At 42.6% G+C, this 14,423-nt stretch overlaps 4 protein-coding genes across 11 annotated transcripts in view; all 4 read right to left on the bottom strand.

Moving 5' to 3' along the window:
- Positions 1-14,423, bottom strand: part of LOC309385203 (uncharacterized protein) — a 123,624-nt gene that overhangs the window by 21,683 nt on the left and 87,518 nt on the right. The gene's annotated exons all lie outside the window — the stretch shown is intronic.
- The window catches only part of LOC309385195 (uncharacterized protein), a 195,724-nt gene that overhangs the window by 137,589 nt on the left and 43,712 nt on the right, over positions 1-14,423 (bottom strand). The window contains exon 1 of one of the 5 annotated variants that reach the window (XM_081939376.1): positions 3,679-3,716. The exons of the other annotated variants lie outside the window; for them this stretch is intronic. The gene's annotated coding sequence lies outside the window, so the exon portion shown is untranslated. Of the gene's footprint in view, positions 1-3,678; positions 3,717-14,423 lie in introns of those variants that run through there. 5 annotated transcript variants of the gene reach the window in all.
- LOC309385202 (uncharacterized protein) overlaps positions 1-14,423 on the bottom strand; it is a 32,334-nt gene that overhangs the window by 12,791 nt on the left and 5,120 nt on the right. For 2 of the 4 annotated variants that reach the window (XM_081939407.1, XM_081939406.1), the window contains exon 1: positions 2,622-2,690. Coding sequence is in view for 2 of the 4 variants with exons in the window: in XM_081939408.1 (XP_081795534.1) it covers positions 443-1,480 (1,038 nt within the window). In the remaining 2 variants the exon portion in view is untranslated. Of the gene's footprint in view, positions 1-434; positions 1,977-2,621; positions 2,732-14,423 lie in introns of those variants that run through there. The other 2 variants (XM_081939408.1, XM_081939409.1) reach the window with 2 other exon arrangements.
- On the bottom strand, positions 7,041-11,621 carry LOC309385200 (uncharacterized protein). The gene is made up of 2 exons (XM_081939402.1): positions 11,468-11,621; positions 7,041-10,089 (listed from the first exon to the last, which is right to left on the bottom strand). Exon 2 carries the CDS (start codon positions 9,287-9,289, stop codon positions 7,310-7,312), a length of 1,980 nt encoding a protein of 659 aa, XP_081795528.1. The 5' UTR covers positions 9,290-10,089; positions 11,468-11,621; the 3' UTR covers positions 7,041-7,309.

Here is a 14,423-nt window from a genome sequence, read left to right as displayed (position 1 = left end):
AAACAATCAGCTGAGAAATTAAAATTGTAATTCCACCTCATGGAATATCTTCTGTACTATAAGAGAGGAATTTTGTTCGAAACACTGTCAGCAATCTAGGCATTCAATGGTTTATCCCTGATGTGTAACCTTACATGATTTATAAGGCTAGCACTGAAATTGAAATTTTCCCACAACCCATTCATTATGGTTTCTATCCTCTGTGAGTCCTCTTGTGTATCACAAGCTTGGAATTCTGAATGAATTTTTTCCCACACTTCAGACACTCCTATGATTTCTCTCCTGTGTGAGTCCTCTGGTGTTTCACCAGGTTCGAATTCCAATTGAAACTTCACAATCCAGACACCCATATGGTTTTTTAACTGGGTGAGTTCTCTGGTGTACCACCAGCTTAGAATTCCAAAAGAAACCTTTCCCACAATCAGTGGGAAACCTTTCCCACTTATATGCTTTCTCTCCTGTGTGTTTTTTGGTGTCCCACCAGGTGGGAATTTTGACTGAAACGTTTCCCACAATGCAGGCACTCATACGGTTTCTCTCCTGTGTGAATCCTCTGGTGTTTCACCAGTTTGGACTTCTGAGTGAAACTTTTTCCACAATCGTGACACTTATATGGTTTCTCTCCTGTGTGAATCCTCTGGTGTGTCACCAGGTTGGAACCCTGAGTGAAACGTTTCCCACAGTCCGGACACTCATATGGTTTGTTGCCTGTGTGAGTTCTCTGGTGTAGCACCAGAGAAGAATTCCGAGAGAAACCTTTCCCACAATCAGGACACTCATATGGTTTTTCTCCAGTATGAGTCCTCTGATGTATCACCAAGTCAGAATTTCGAATGTAACTTTTCCCACAATCCGGACACTCATATGGTGTCTCTCCTGTGTGAGTTCTTTGGTGTTCCACCAGGTGGGTATTTTGACTGAAATGTTTCCCACAGTCCACACACTCATATGGTTTCTCTCCTGTGTGAATGCTCTGGTGTATTAGCAGATTGAAATTCTTACTGAAACTTTTCCCACAAATAGGACACTCATATGGTTTCTCTCCCGAGTGAGTCCTCTGGTGCATAAGGAAGTCGTAATTATGACTGAAACTTTTCCCACACTCTAGACACTCATATGGTTTTTCTCCAGTGTGAATCCTCTGATGTTTCACCAGGTGGGAATTATTCTGGAAACATTTCCCACAATCCGAACACTCGTATGGTTTTTCTCCTGTGTGAGTCCTCCGGTGTATCACCAGGTTGGAATTCCGACAGAAACCTTTCCCACAATCAGGACACTTATATGGTTTCTCTCCTGTATGAGTCCTCTGGTGTATCAGCAGCTCAGAATTCCATGTGAAACTTTTCCCACAATCAGAACATTCAAAGTGTTTCTCGCCAGTGCAAGTCCTCTTCTTTCTCATCACATTGGTCTGCATTGTAAATCTTTTGCCACATTGGGAGCACTTCTTTCTGGTATGGGTCCTTCCATCAATCATGAAGAAGCTTTTTGTAGTAAAGCTTTTGCTGCATTGCAAATATTACTATGGCGATTCATTTGGTGGATCCTCTTATGCATAGTTATCTGTGATCTACAATGTGTCCCCCCACCACCACGATAAGCTGTCTGTGTTGTTTTTCCAACACATTCAAGCCATTATTTCCTTCCTCAAAGGCTTTAAATAATGCCTGCCGAATTTGGCTGTCAAAGGGACCTTTTCCTCCTTCCCACTGACTTCCAGGTATTTGCACTTTTTCTTTATTCCGATATCCCCCTTGACTTCTTAGGTAACAGTTGCTTCAGTTCCACATATTTTTTCCAGCTGAAAAGTTTGTTCTGGTTATTCGCTCCCTTGTCTCCCATCTGCTGAGGAATGAAAAGAGGTTTCATTCATTTCACTTTCCAAAGGAAATGTATTTGATGGCTTGTTTTCCTTTTTGATGATGCTTCTCAGTTTCTATTTTGCACAGTAATCTCCTTGGCATCCTCTTTGTCTGTAAGATTCATATCAATGAGTTAGTTTTATTATTGTCTAAAAAATGGCTGCAGAACATGTGAAATGGGAAAACCACCCTCATATATTAATATAAAAAAATTAAATCATAGTTTTAAGTTCTAACATTAATTAGGATTCATTTGGCATATAGCAGGCTAGCAAGATCCAAGGTTCAAATATCGGATCAATTATAATATTCTCTTTTTGGCTTGGATAGAACAAACAGATACGCATGCACAGAAATAAAAACCTACGAATTTATCTAGGTAGGCAATCTAGGTGTATCAGTGTGCAAAATGTCCCAAAAGTGCATTCACTTTTTATTTAAAGGTACAATGGTGGGCTCATATAAAAGATGAAATGCTATGCAAGATTTAAAGCATCCGCATTCCCCATGAAACTGATGAAATAGAAAGAACATATAAAGATTTCTTTAAATCTGCCACTTCCCAGCAGAAAATCACAGGCAGCAGTTTTAAATCGCGCAGCCCCTGAAGAATAAAATTTGGGGAGGGGAACAATATACAGAAGCAGCAGCAGCAGCCGCGTTTCAGGTTCGTTGCTTCCTCTGCATCTAAGCCGTTGAGCAAAGCAAAGGGCCCGACTTGCTCCCGGCTTCTCCTCCCAACTGCCCTCCACTCACCTCCCAGGAGCCGCTTCGACCCTCCAAACAGCACAAGAGGCTCCACCGATACCAAAACACTCCCGTGGGTGAGCCGGAAAAGGAAGTTCCTCTGCCCTTCGCCTCCCCCCCTCCCACGTCTTCTTTAGGAATACGGACCCTGGGCGAATCAATGAACTCTCTAGGAATACTATACTCTATCATATCAACCCGTTCCAGTCCAGCTCAGCCCCTCCTGCTTTCCTAGAATACCTCTGCCGCCGCTGTACCGTACCTTATTCCTGGGCGCGAGTGGTGCGCCATCTAGCGACATATGGCGGAAGCACATGCTGGTTCTACCCTAAGGCTTTTGAAGATGTTCTTGTTGATTCGGTGCTTCCTTGTGTGGACCATCAAGTCCTATTCGACTCCCATGGAGCTCATCGATAGCTTTTCTTCCTGAGGCTCCATCCCCAAACCTTTTCTTCCAGGTCCCCCAAGAGGGCATCCATTGTCCCTGGAGCTGAGCCCGAAGCTTTTTTTTTGCCAGAAACGGCAACTAAACCAAAGGAAAGATCCCTTTTGGGAGTGGGTGGGGGGCTAGAAAGGACGTGCAAATAGGAAGGGAGAAAGTGCACCTCCCTTGGTTCCAGCCACTTTTTCCTCTAGGTGCTGTGCAGGATAACTCCTCAGAACTTGCCTCTGTAACTTGGTGAAGCTGCAAGAACGAAGCTTGACTTCTCGTCTATGTGGTTTTATTTTCATTTATTTCTATTTTGAACTAACAAGCTGGGTATTTCTTATTGGTGCCCCACCTCTGCTTAGCAAAGGAAATTCTGGCACCACTTCCTGTCGCAACCCGAGAACTGTCCATATTTCTTTTCCAAGCTCAGGAGAGGCTGGAAGAGTAACTCCCCTCCCTTCTGGACAGTTAGGATCCTGGCCGGCTTTATGCCTCCAACAGCAGTTTGTAATGCATAAGAAAATCATGACAGGTTTTCCTGGCAGAGGAGTCCAAGGCTTTGCTGCAAATTAAGATCGTTTATAAATTCAGCTGAAGAGGGCAAGGAAAGGTTGGCAGCCTGGGACTCCAATTCACCCTCTGCTTACAGCTCTGACTTTGCCACCCGGAGAAAGGGCTGTGCAGGAGGAAAGACACTGGGCCCTTCTCAGTCTGGCTTCACCAAAACAGCATTGGTTGCAATTCTCATGGACTGTAGCTAGGAAGTGAGCCATTTCTGTTGCAGACCCTGTCCTACGAGACACTCTTCCCTCTGAAGTTGGTCAGGCCTTACCCTTCTCGTTTTCCATAAAGCATGAAAGATATCGCTTTCCCCCCAAATATTGGGACCAGAAGAGGTGCCTGCACACCAGAAGCTTGATTTGGGACCAGGATTTTGTTTTTATACATTTGGTTTTAATACGGTTTTTCAGTTTATTACTGATTCGGAGGCAGCCAGTGTTTGTTATAAGACAAGTAGCAACATTAATATTTTAAATAAATCAGAAGAAAAAGAAATGACTCCAAAAAAATGGCCCTGCTGAGGCTGCCCATCTACAAGTTACTTGAGGCACTGAAGGTCTATGCATTTCTTTATTGATCAAATTTATATGCCGCTAATCCTGAGGCTAACATCTCCGGTTTAACTCCTTGCAAGGAGAAAAATTACTAGTTTGGGGCAAGAATAGCACCAGGCACAAACATAATAAGGCCAGGGGGCCCAGTTAACTTCTAAATTGAACAAGATCAATCACCTTTTTGGAGCTCCCTGACCATCAAAATTCCATCCATCTTGCTAAAAGTGCCCTATACAGGTAATCTCCACGTAACGAGCATCCATTCATTTAGCGCCCATTCAAAGTTGAGATAAGCATCCCCCTAATGTTTACGATCAAACCCTGAAATGACTAAAGTTGCATCACCACGGCAGTTGTTCAGCCTTACGAACGACAGCAGAGGGTCTGCAACATTCCCCCTATTTTCCTCTCCCATCCAGCTGCGCTGGAGTGAGTTACCTTAAACCACCTGGCTCCTTTCTGCCTCAGAGGTTTCTTTGCCTTTGAGGGAGAGTCAATGAAAGCTCCTGGGTGCTGTAATATCACAAGAGTTCAGGCACCCCCATCCTCTTTTCCAAAAACTGGGTGCCTGAAATTCTTGTGAGATCACGGACCCCAGAAACTTTCATTCTCCACATAAAAAGTGTTTGCGGTGCCCGTCTTCTGTTCCTCCCCCTCCCCCTAAAAAACCTTTCCATTGCCACCGGGACACTTTTCACCCAAACAGAGACCTGACAGAGACCGGAAGCTTCATCTGCTTGGGAATGGGGCATTTGAAAACGGAGTGAATCGCTCCGTTTCCAAACGCCCCATGTGCAAGCAGAGGAAGCTTCCGAAAAGTGATTGGGCACCTATGGGGTGAATTGCTCCATTTCCAAAGACCCCATAAGCACCCAAACACATTGCGGAAGCTTCCTCTGCTTGCAAATGAGGCGTTTGGAAACGGAGCGATTCACTCCGTTTTCAAATGCTCCATTTGCATACAGATGAAGCTTTCGGTCTCCTTTGGTTCTCTGTGGGGTGAAAAGTGTTACGGTGGTGGAGGAAACGGGACGGGGGAGGAGCAGGCAATAGGCACTCAAACACTTTCCGTGCTCAGGAGATCCATCGACTCTCCTCTCTCTCAAGGGCAAATAAACCAGGGCAGAGGAGACAGATCTTTGCAAGTTGAGTCTGGAGTAGCAGGAAGGGGGAAGCATGAGGCATCTTAGTGAGTTGAGGAGGACTTGGGGCAGTGATGGGATTCATTTTTTTTTACTACCGGTTCTGTGGGTGTGGCTTGGTGGGCGTGGCAGGGAAAGGATACTGCAAAATCCCCATTTCCTCCTGATCAGCTGGGACTCGGGAGGCAGAGAATAGGTGGGGGCGGGGCCAGTCAGAGATGGTATTTACCAGTTCTCCGAACTACTCAAAATTTCCGCTACCGGTTCTCCAGAACTAGTGCCCTTAATAGAGTATTCAATTAGTGAATGCCTGGGCGAAAGCAGGGAGTGATCTCATTCAAGAACAAGAAGCAATGAGTGGAAACTAATCAAGGAGAGAAGCAACCTAGAAGTGAGGAGAAATTTCCTGACAGTTAGAACAATTAATCAGTGGAACAGCTTGCCTCCAGAAGTTGTGAATGGAAGTCTTTTAAGAAGATGTTGGATAGCCATTTGTCTGAAACGTTATAGGGGTTTCCTGCCTAGGTAGGGGGTTGGACTAGAAGACCTCCAAGGTCCCTTCCAACTCTGCTATTGTATTTTTATTTGTATTATTGTATTATTAAGGTACAAGATTCACTCCTACGAATTGAGTTACAAATGGAATGGGCAGGCTCCACTACATTCATAACTGGAGCATTACCTGTACTTGCAGGTCAAGTACATGTTAAATGTGGAGGCTTTGCGTTTTGCAATTTGTAGAGTTTATTGAATTCTGTATTAGGTTTTTATTGTTGCAAGCTGCCCAAAGTCAACAGGAGTTGGGCTGCGATGCATTTTTTAAAAACAGATACATATGTATTATATTTACAGTATAGATATTTATATCCCCTTTTATGACATGTACAAATACCTCAAGGTTGTAAATACACCTAATACAGGTCTAAGCTGCTTTCTCTGGTCCAGCACAGCAGTTCCCCTTGACTCCATGAAAGGAAACTACAGCACTGGGCCAGAGAAAGGAAGCTCACATCACCTCTCTCATATTTTGATGCTATGACACATTTGACAAAAAGGATCAAGCAATAAATTAATGCATCAAATTTTGGCTGTGCGATTTTTTGCGTATGAAAAAAAAGTGAATTCTGCGTGAAACACTTTCTGCAATCTGGGCAGTTGAATGGTTTCTCCCGTGTCAAAATGATTATTTATACGGCTAGACCTAGTCCCAAAATCTTTCCCACAAACTGGACACTCATACAGTTTCTCTCCTGTGCGAGTCCTCTGGTGTAGCACCAAACTGGAATTCCTTATGAAACCTCTTATTACTCTTTCCCTTGTTTCTCACCTTCTGAGGAAAGAAAAGAGTTTTCATACTTTTTGGAGGAAGTGGAAAAGATTTTGATTGTTTTTTTTTTTTTTTTTAACGGTGCTTCTCATTGCCTGTTATTCACAGTCCTCTTCTTAGCATTTCTTTGTCTGTAAGATCCATATTCATGAGTTAATTTCAATATTGTTAAAAATATGGCTGCAATACATGAGCAAAAAAAAAAAAAAAAACCAACCCAAACCCACATATATTACCATGCAAAGGCTACCTTAACCTGTAATAATTATGGTTCATTTGGCTGATAAAAAATATTAAGTTCAAATATATGCTCAATCATTAATTTTTCTTTTTGCTTTGGGTATATTATGAATATTGAAAATTGTTATTATAAAATATTCCTCAAAATACTGAATATTATACAGATATGCACACATAAATACGCATCTATGTGTATGTAGAAAACTATATTTCAGTATGCAAAATGTCCCAGAAGGGTATTCTCTCAAATTCTTGGATCTAATTAATTTCTCAGCTGAGCTTTCAATGAGAGATCAGAAATGATGATGATGATGATTCCTCTACACACATCAAATTACACCTCATGGAATATCTTCTGTACGATAAGAGAGGAATTTTGTCCGGAACACTGTCAGCAATCTAGGCATTAAATGGTTTCTCCCTTATATGTAACCTTACATGATTTATAAAGCTAGACCTGATACTGAAATCTTTCCCACAACCCTGACATTCGTTATGGTCTCGGTCCTGTGAGTCCTCTGGTGTTTCACCAGTTTAGAATTCTGAGTGAAACTTTTTCCACAATCACGACATTCATATGGTTTCTCTCCCATGTGAGTCCTTTGGTGTATCATCAGGTTGCAACTCTGAGTGAAACATTTCCCACAGTGAGGACACTCATATGGTTTGCTCCCTGTGTGTGTTCTCTGGTGTAGCACCAGGTGAGAATTCCGACAGAAACCTTTCCCACAATCAGGACACTTATACGGTTTCTCTCCTGTGTGAGTTCTCTGGTGTATCACAAGCTTCGAATTCTGAATGAATTTTTTACCACACTCAAGACACTCATATGGTTTCTCTCCTGTGTGAGTGCTCTGGTGTATCACCAGACTGAAATTCTTACTGAAACTTTTCCCACAATCAGGACATTCATATGGTTTCTCTCCTGAGTGAGTTCTCTGGTGTATAAGCAAGTCGTAATTCTGAGTGTAACTTTTCCCACACTCCAGACATTCATATAGTTTTTCGCCTGTGTGAGTCCTCTGGTGTTTCACCAGGGCGGAATTCCAATTGAAACTTTTACCACAATCTAGACATTCATATGGTTTGTTACCTGTGTGAGTTCTCTGGTGTACCACCAGCTTAGAATTCCAAACGAAACCTTTCCCACAATCAGGACATTTATATGGTGTTTCTCCTGTGTGAGTTTTCTGGTGTCCCATCAGGTAGGAATTTCGACTGAAACTTTTCCCACAATCCAGGCACTCATACGGTTTCTCTCCTGTGTGAATCCTCTGGTGTTTCACCAGTTGGGAATTTTGAATGAAACTTTTTCCACAATCCTGACACTCATATGGTTTCTCTCCTGTGTGAGTCCTCTGGTGTATCACCAGGTTGGAACTCTGAGTGAAACGTTTCCCACAGAACGTACACTCATATGGTTTGTTGCCTGTGTGAGTTCTCTGGTGTAGCACCAGGTGAGAATTCCGACAGAAACCTTTCCCACAATCAGGACATTTATATGGTTTCTCTCCTGTATGAGTCCTCTGGTGTATCAGAAAGGTGGAATTCTGCTTGAAACTCTTCCCACAATCAGGACACTTATATGGTGTCTCTCCTGTGTGAGTTCTTCGGTGCTCCACCAGGCGGGAATTTCGATTGAAATGTTTCCCACAGTCCATGCACTCATATGGTTTCTCTCCTGTGTGAGTGTTCTGGTGTATCACCAGATTGAAATTCTTACTGAAACTTTTCCCACAATCAGGACACTCATATGGTTTCTCTCCCGAGTGAGTCCTCTGGTGTATAAGCAAGTCGTAATTCTGAGTGAAACTTTTTCCACACTCCAGACACTCATATGGTTTTTCTCCTGTGTGAATCCTCTGGTGTTTCACCAGGGCAGAATTCCAATTGAAACTTTTACCACAATCTAGACATTGATATGGTTTGTTACCTGTGTGAGTTCTCTGATGTACTACCAGCTTAGAATTCCAAAAGAAACCTTTCCCACAATCTGGACACTTATATGGTTTCTCTCCTGTGTGAGTTCTCTGGTGTTCCATCAGGTGGGAATTCCGACTAAAACTTTTCCCACAATCCAGGCACTCATACGGTTTCTCTCCTGTGTGAATCCTCTGGTGTATCACAAGATTGTAATTCTGAGTAAAACTTTTCCCACAATCCTGACACTCATACGGTTTTTCTCCGGTGTGTGTCCTCTGGTGTATCAACAGGCTGGCATTCTGAGTGAAACTTTTCCCACAGTATAGACACTCATATGGTTTCTCTGCCATGTGAGTCCTCTGGTGTATCAACAGGCTGGCATTCTGAGTGAAACTTTTCCCACAGTATAGACACTCATATGGTTTTTCTGCCATGTGAGTCCTCTGGTGTTTTACTAGGTTGGCTTTTTGAGTGAAACATTTCCCACAATACACACTCATATGGTTTCTCCCCCATGTGAGTTCTCTGATGCTTCATCAGATCAGACTTCCAAGTATAAATTTTCCCACAAACAGGACACCTATACGGATCTCTCTAGTGTGAGTCCTATGGTGTATCTCCAGGTGGGATGTCCAAGTGATTTTTTTTCCACAATCAGGACATTCAAAGGGTTTTCTCATGTCTCATCAGTGAACTGGCATATAAAGCTTTTGCCACATTGGGAGCACTTGTAGGCCTACTCTCCAGAGCTGTTCTGAGTAAAACATTTTCTGCACTAGAAGCATTTGTATGGATTTTCATTGATGTGGACCCTCTCTTGCATTATCTGTGATCTGTAATCTGTTGTTTTTTCCACAATAGGCCCTCAGTAAGTTTTTCTAACACTGATATTCTTGCATACTTGAGGTGGCCAAAAATATTTCTGATCTCTTACCTGCAAGTACTTTGGTTTAAGCCATTCTTTCCTTCCTCAAAGGCCTTCATTAATGCTGTCCCATTTTGGCTTTCCAAAGGAAATTTTCCTTCCCAATTACTTCCAGTTATTTTTACTTTTTCTGAATTTGGAAATTATCCCCTTTGACTTTTCATGTGATCTTTCCTTGTGTCCCACATACTCTATTGTTTCCAGCTCAAAACTTAATTCTTGTTACTCTTTCCCTTGTTTCTCATCTTCTGAGGAAAGAGAAGAATTTTTATACTTTCTGCAGGAAGTGGAAAAAAATGTTGATTTTTTGTTTTTGTTTTAACTCTGCTTCTCATTCTCTGTTTTTCACAGACCTCTTCTTAGCATCTTCTTTGTCTGTAAGATCCATATTAATAAGTTAGTTTCATTATTGTTTAAAATATGATTGCAGTAACATGAGGAAACATCCAAAAAAGCCCAAAATATGTTACCATGGAAAACATCAAAATGGTACTTTGACGTTAATAATAATAAAGGTTAAAGTGACATATAAAAATATAAGTTCAAATTTCCACTCAATAATTTTATTTTTGTATTGTGTAAATCATTATTAGCATTGAAAATTGTTATAAAATATTCCTGAAAATACTGCCGATTATTATATTATTATAATATATATAAGCATTGAAAATTATAATAATAATATAGTCCTCAAAATACTGAATATTATACAGATATGCACACATAAATACACATCTATGAATTTGTATATGGAAAAAAAACTATATTTCAGTCTGCAAAATGTCCCAAAAGGGTATTCTCTCAAATTCTTTAATCTGATTTTAGAAAGGTGGGACACTATGCAAGATTCTGTTTTGACCATGAAATTCCTTATTTGACAGGTCAATAAAATGGGTCAATAAATCAGAAGAAATCAGGTGTTGAAAATTGTTATAAAATATTCCTGAAAATACTGCAGATTATACAGCTACACCTATATGCACACATAAATACACATCTATGAATTTGTGTATGGAGAAAAACTCTTGTTTATTTCAGTATGCAAAATGTCCCAGAAGGGTATTCTCTCAAATTCTTTGATCTGATTTTAGAAAGGTGGCACATTATGCAAGATTCTGTTTTGACCATGAAATTCCTCATTTGACAGGTCAATAAAATGGGTCAATAAATCAGAAGAAATCAGGTGTTGAAAATTGTTATAAAATATTCCTGAAAATACTGCAGATTATACAGCTACACCTATATGCACACATAATTACACATCTATGAATTTGTGTATGGAGAAAAACTCTGTTTATTTCAGTATGCAAAATGTCCCAGAAGGGTATTCTCTCAAATTCTTTGATCTAATTTTAGAAAGGTGGGACACTAAGAGATGAAATGATGCCCAAATCCTATGCAAGATTCTCTTTTGCCCATGAAATTCCTCATTTGACAGGTCGATAAAACGGGTCAATCAAATCAGAAGGAATCAGGAGTTGTGTGAATACTGAGGGAGATGGAAGGTTAAGGAACATGAAGCAGAAATCAATATAAAGATTTTTAAAATTCCCCAAATCTCCCATTGGTAAAATCACAGGCAGCAATTTTAAATCATGGAGCAAAAGGATAAAAACATTTGGGGAGAGAAAGAATATGCAGCAGCTGCAGCCAATATCTTTCAGCCTTGTCCCTTCGCTGCGTCATATACCGTGGAGGAAGCCAAAGGTCCCGACTTTCTCCCGGCTTCTCCCCCGACCTTCCCTCCACTCACCTCCCAGAAGCTGCTTCGACCCTCCAAACGGCACAAGAGGATGCGCCGACGCCATTATCCTCCCCTTGCTGAGCCGGAAGAGGAAGTATCTCTGCCTTTCGCGTCCTCTCCTCCATATCCTTTCTTCTTCTTGTTCGGCCATAACCGTCATTGGATGTTGGCTATCCTGTCTAGCAAACTAATACTCTATCGTCTCAACAGGTTCAAGCTAAGCCTCTCTACCTTCCTGCAGTTGTACAGTATCTGCTTTCTAGGCGCGAATATTGCTTCTCTTTTGTGCGCCATCTATCGACGATAGGCTGAAGAACATGATCGTTCTACCCTAAGGCGTTTGAAGATGTTCTCATTGATTCCGCGCATCCTTAAGTGCCATCCAATCCTATTCGACTCCCATCGAGCTCATCGATAGCTTTTCTCCCAGAGGATCCATCCCCAACCTTTTTCTTCCAGGTCCCTCAAGAACGCAGTCCTTGTCTCTGAACCTGAGCTGCACGCGTGGTTTGCGAGAAGGGACAACTAAACCAAAGAAAGCTCCGTTGGGAGAGAGGGGGCATGATGTGCAAATAGGAAAGGAGGCACTGGCCTAAATGATTGCCAGCTTCATCCCGTTAACAGAAGAATGAAATACGGGACAGAACCTTGAAGCGCCCACCCACATTGCTTCCAAACACACCTAAAGAGGAGATATTATTTCTCCATCTGCATTCTTGCAGTGCCTAAATCTCACTAGAGGGCAGAATTCCTCAGAGGAGCCTCCCGTTTCCAGAGGAGTTAAGATTCCACCATTGAATCTACCCAAAGGCAACTTGGTCAAAGTCTTTGGAGGGTTTGTAGAAAGCTGATCTAAAGAGTCCTGCATTTAAGCAGTTGCCTCTCAATTCCTCTCCCAGGCCCAGAAAGGACCAGGCCTGGAGACCACCCACTTGCTCTCAGCTGATGGCCTCCTTGCCTTGGGACTCTTATTTCTTCCCACATCAAGAGTCACATGAAGTGCTCACTTAACGACCCACATGGTCCTGGAGTTATTGGAAGAAGTGGAACAGCTGGACTTGCCCTCATTAAATGTTGTGGCCATGTGATGGGGGGGGGGGTCAACCAGAGGTGGTATTTGCCAGTTCTCCGAACTATTCAAAGTTTCTGCTACCGGTTCTCCAGAATCTTTCAGAACCTGCTGAATTTTACCCCTGATCTTCTACCTTCCTAGCTGTTTCCACTTGGTTGGATAGGAGAGGAATGGCTGAGTCCCAGTGGCCTGCAATAAGGGGTGGCCTGAGTCCTAACCCTTTTGCTTCTCCTTTTTAACATTTAGGTGAAACCGCCCAAGGAGGCCATCCATCTTATGATACCCCATTAAGTATCTCCAGCCAGCCAGCCAGAGTGACGCCTGGAGGCTACCAACTTCAATTGAACCCTGGAAAGATGGAGTGTTCATGTGTTTTTGCCTCCCCTCCCCCCCACTTCTTGTCCAGATGACATTTCATCTTTGACTCTGGACAGACTGTGTTACTTCCCTGGACTGAGCCGGTGTATAATTTGGAGGTATTCCTAGAGTCACGGCTTATGCTTGAGGAGGCTATAGCTTGGGGAAGGGCTGTGCAGATTCATCTAGTGTTGTTTGTCTGTTTGTTTTGTTTTATTGGATTTATATGCCGCCCTTCTCCCAAAGGACTCAGGGTGGCGTACGGCATTAAACAACACATATTACAAAACTTAAAAGAAAATTAGAAACAATTCAAGAAACAAACCGAATTAATATAACACTAACATTTTAAAAATTAGATAAAATTAACAGACCAGGCCGGCTTGCTGGAAAAGGCAACTTTTTATGGCGCGACGGAAGGACCGGAGGTCGGGGATTATGCGAAGCTCCGGGGGCAGCTCATTCCAGAGGGAAGGCGCTCCCACAGAGAAGGCTCTCCCCCTGGGGGTCGCTAGCCGACACTGTCTGGCCGCCAGCACCCTGAGGAGGCCAACTCTGTGGGATCGCACTGGACGGTGGGAGGCTACTGGTGGCAGTGGGTGGTCTCGCAGGTACCCTGGCCCTAGTGTGCCAATTGTGCCCCTTTTCTGGACCAGGAGGCCTTGCACATAGGTTACCTCCTATTTGGATCACTGCACTGGACCACCCAAAAATTCAAATGGTCCAGAGTGCAGCCGTGCATACAATAATGACTGTCCCCATATTCCCTGTGTAATGTGTTTATGATGAGAGCTGCACTAGATTGCTTTCTTTACAGGTACAATTCAAGTTCCTGGCCATCCCCTTAAAAAGCTATTTCTTTATTATAGCAATAGCATTTAGACACATATACCACCACAGAAGGCTTTATTGCAATGTTTGTTTACAGAGTCAGCGTATAGCCCCCAACAATCTGGGTCCTCATTTTACGAATCTCAGAAGAATGGAAGGCTGTCAATCTCAAGCCCAGTCAGGATCAAATTGCTGGCTGTGGGCAGAGTCAGCTGGCAACACTGCATTCTAAGCACTGCGCCACTAGGGAACTTGTCATTATTCTCCCACCTTTATTATTTTTGTATCTACCTGTTCTATTGGTTGAGGGGGGGGGCATGCTCCTTGTCCATTCCTTTAAATTTTGCTGATAGGAGCTTAAAAATGAATGTTTTTTACTGCAGCTCCAGCCCTATGGAAACTATTTCCATAAAATGTGATCTCCCTTTTTCCTCCTAAAGGTTTCCTGTCCAATCTATTCTAGGAGGCGGCGATTATCTCTGTTTCTTAGCTGAAGGAGCCAGTTTATGTGGCTCTAAACAGAGGTGCACGGAATGCTGTTGCCATTCCACCAAAGTGGTACCTATTTATCTACACACATTTGCATACTTTCAAAGATTGGTGCGGTGGCCTAGAGCTCTTGCCTCATCATCAAGAGGTTGTGAGTTTGATCCTAGGTAGAGGCTGATATTTCTCTCTCTGGGCACAATGAGAATGTATCTGCTG

Source organism: Natrix helvetica, assembly GCF_964273705.1.
Source record: "Natrix helvetica genome assembly, chromosome: 1".
NCBI lineage: Eukaryota > Metazoa > Chordata > Lepidosauria > Squamata > Natricidae > Natrix > Natrix helvetica.
Note: the sequence above shows the minus strand (reverse complement) of the source record. Positions and strands in the feature narration are given on the sequence as shown.

Bases quoted from the DNA above. Each gene is read 5' to 3' on its own strand.
- LOC309385200 (XM_081939402.1), bottom strand. From the start codon at position 9,289: ATGAGTGTGTATTGTGGGAAATGTTTCACTCAAAAAGCCAACCTAGTA.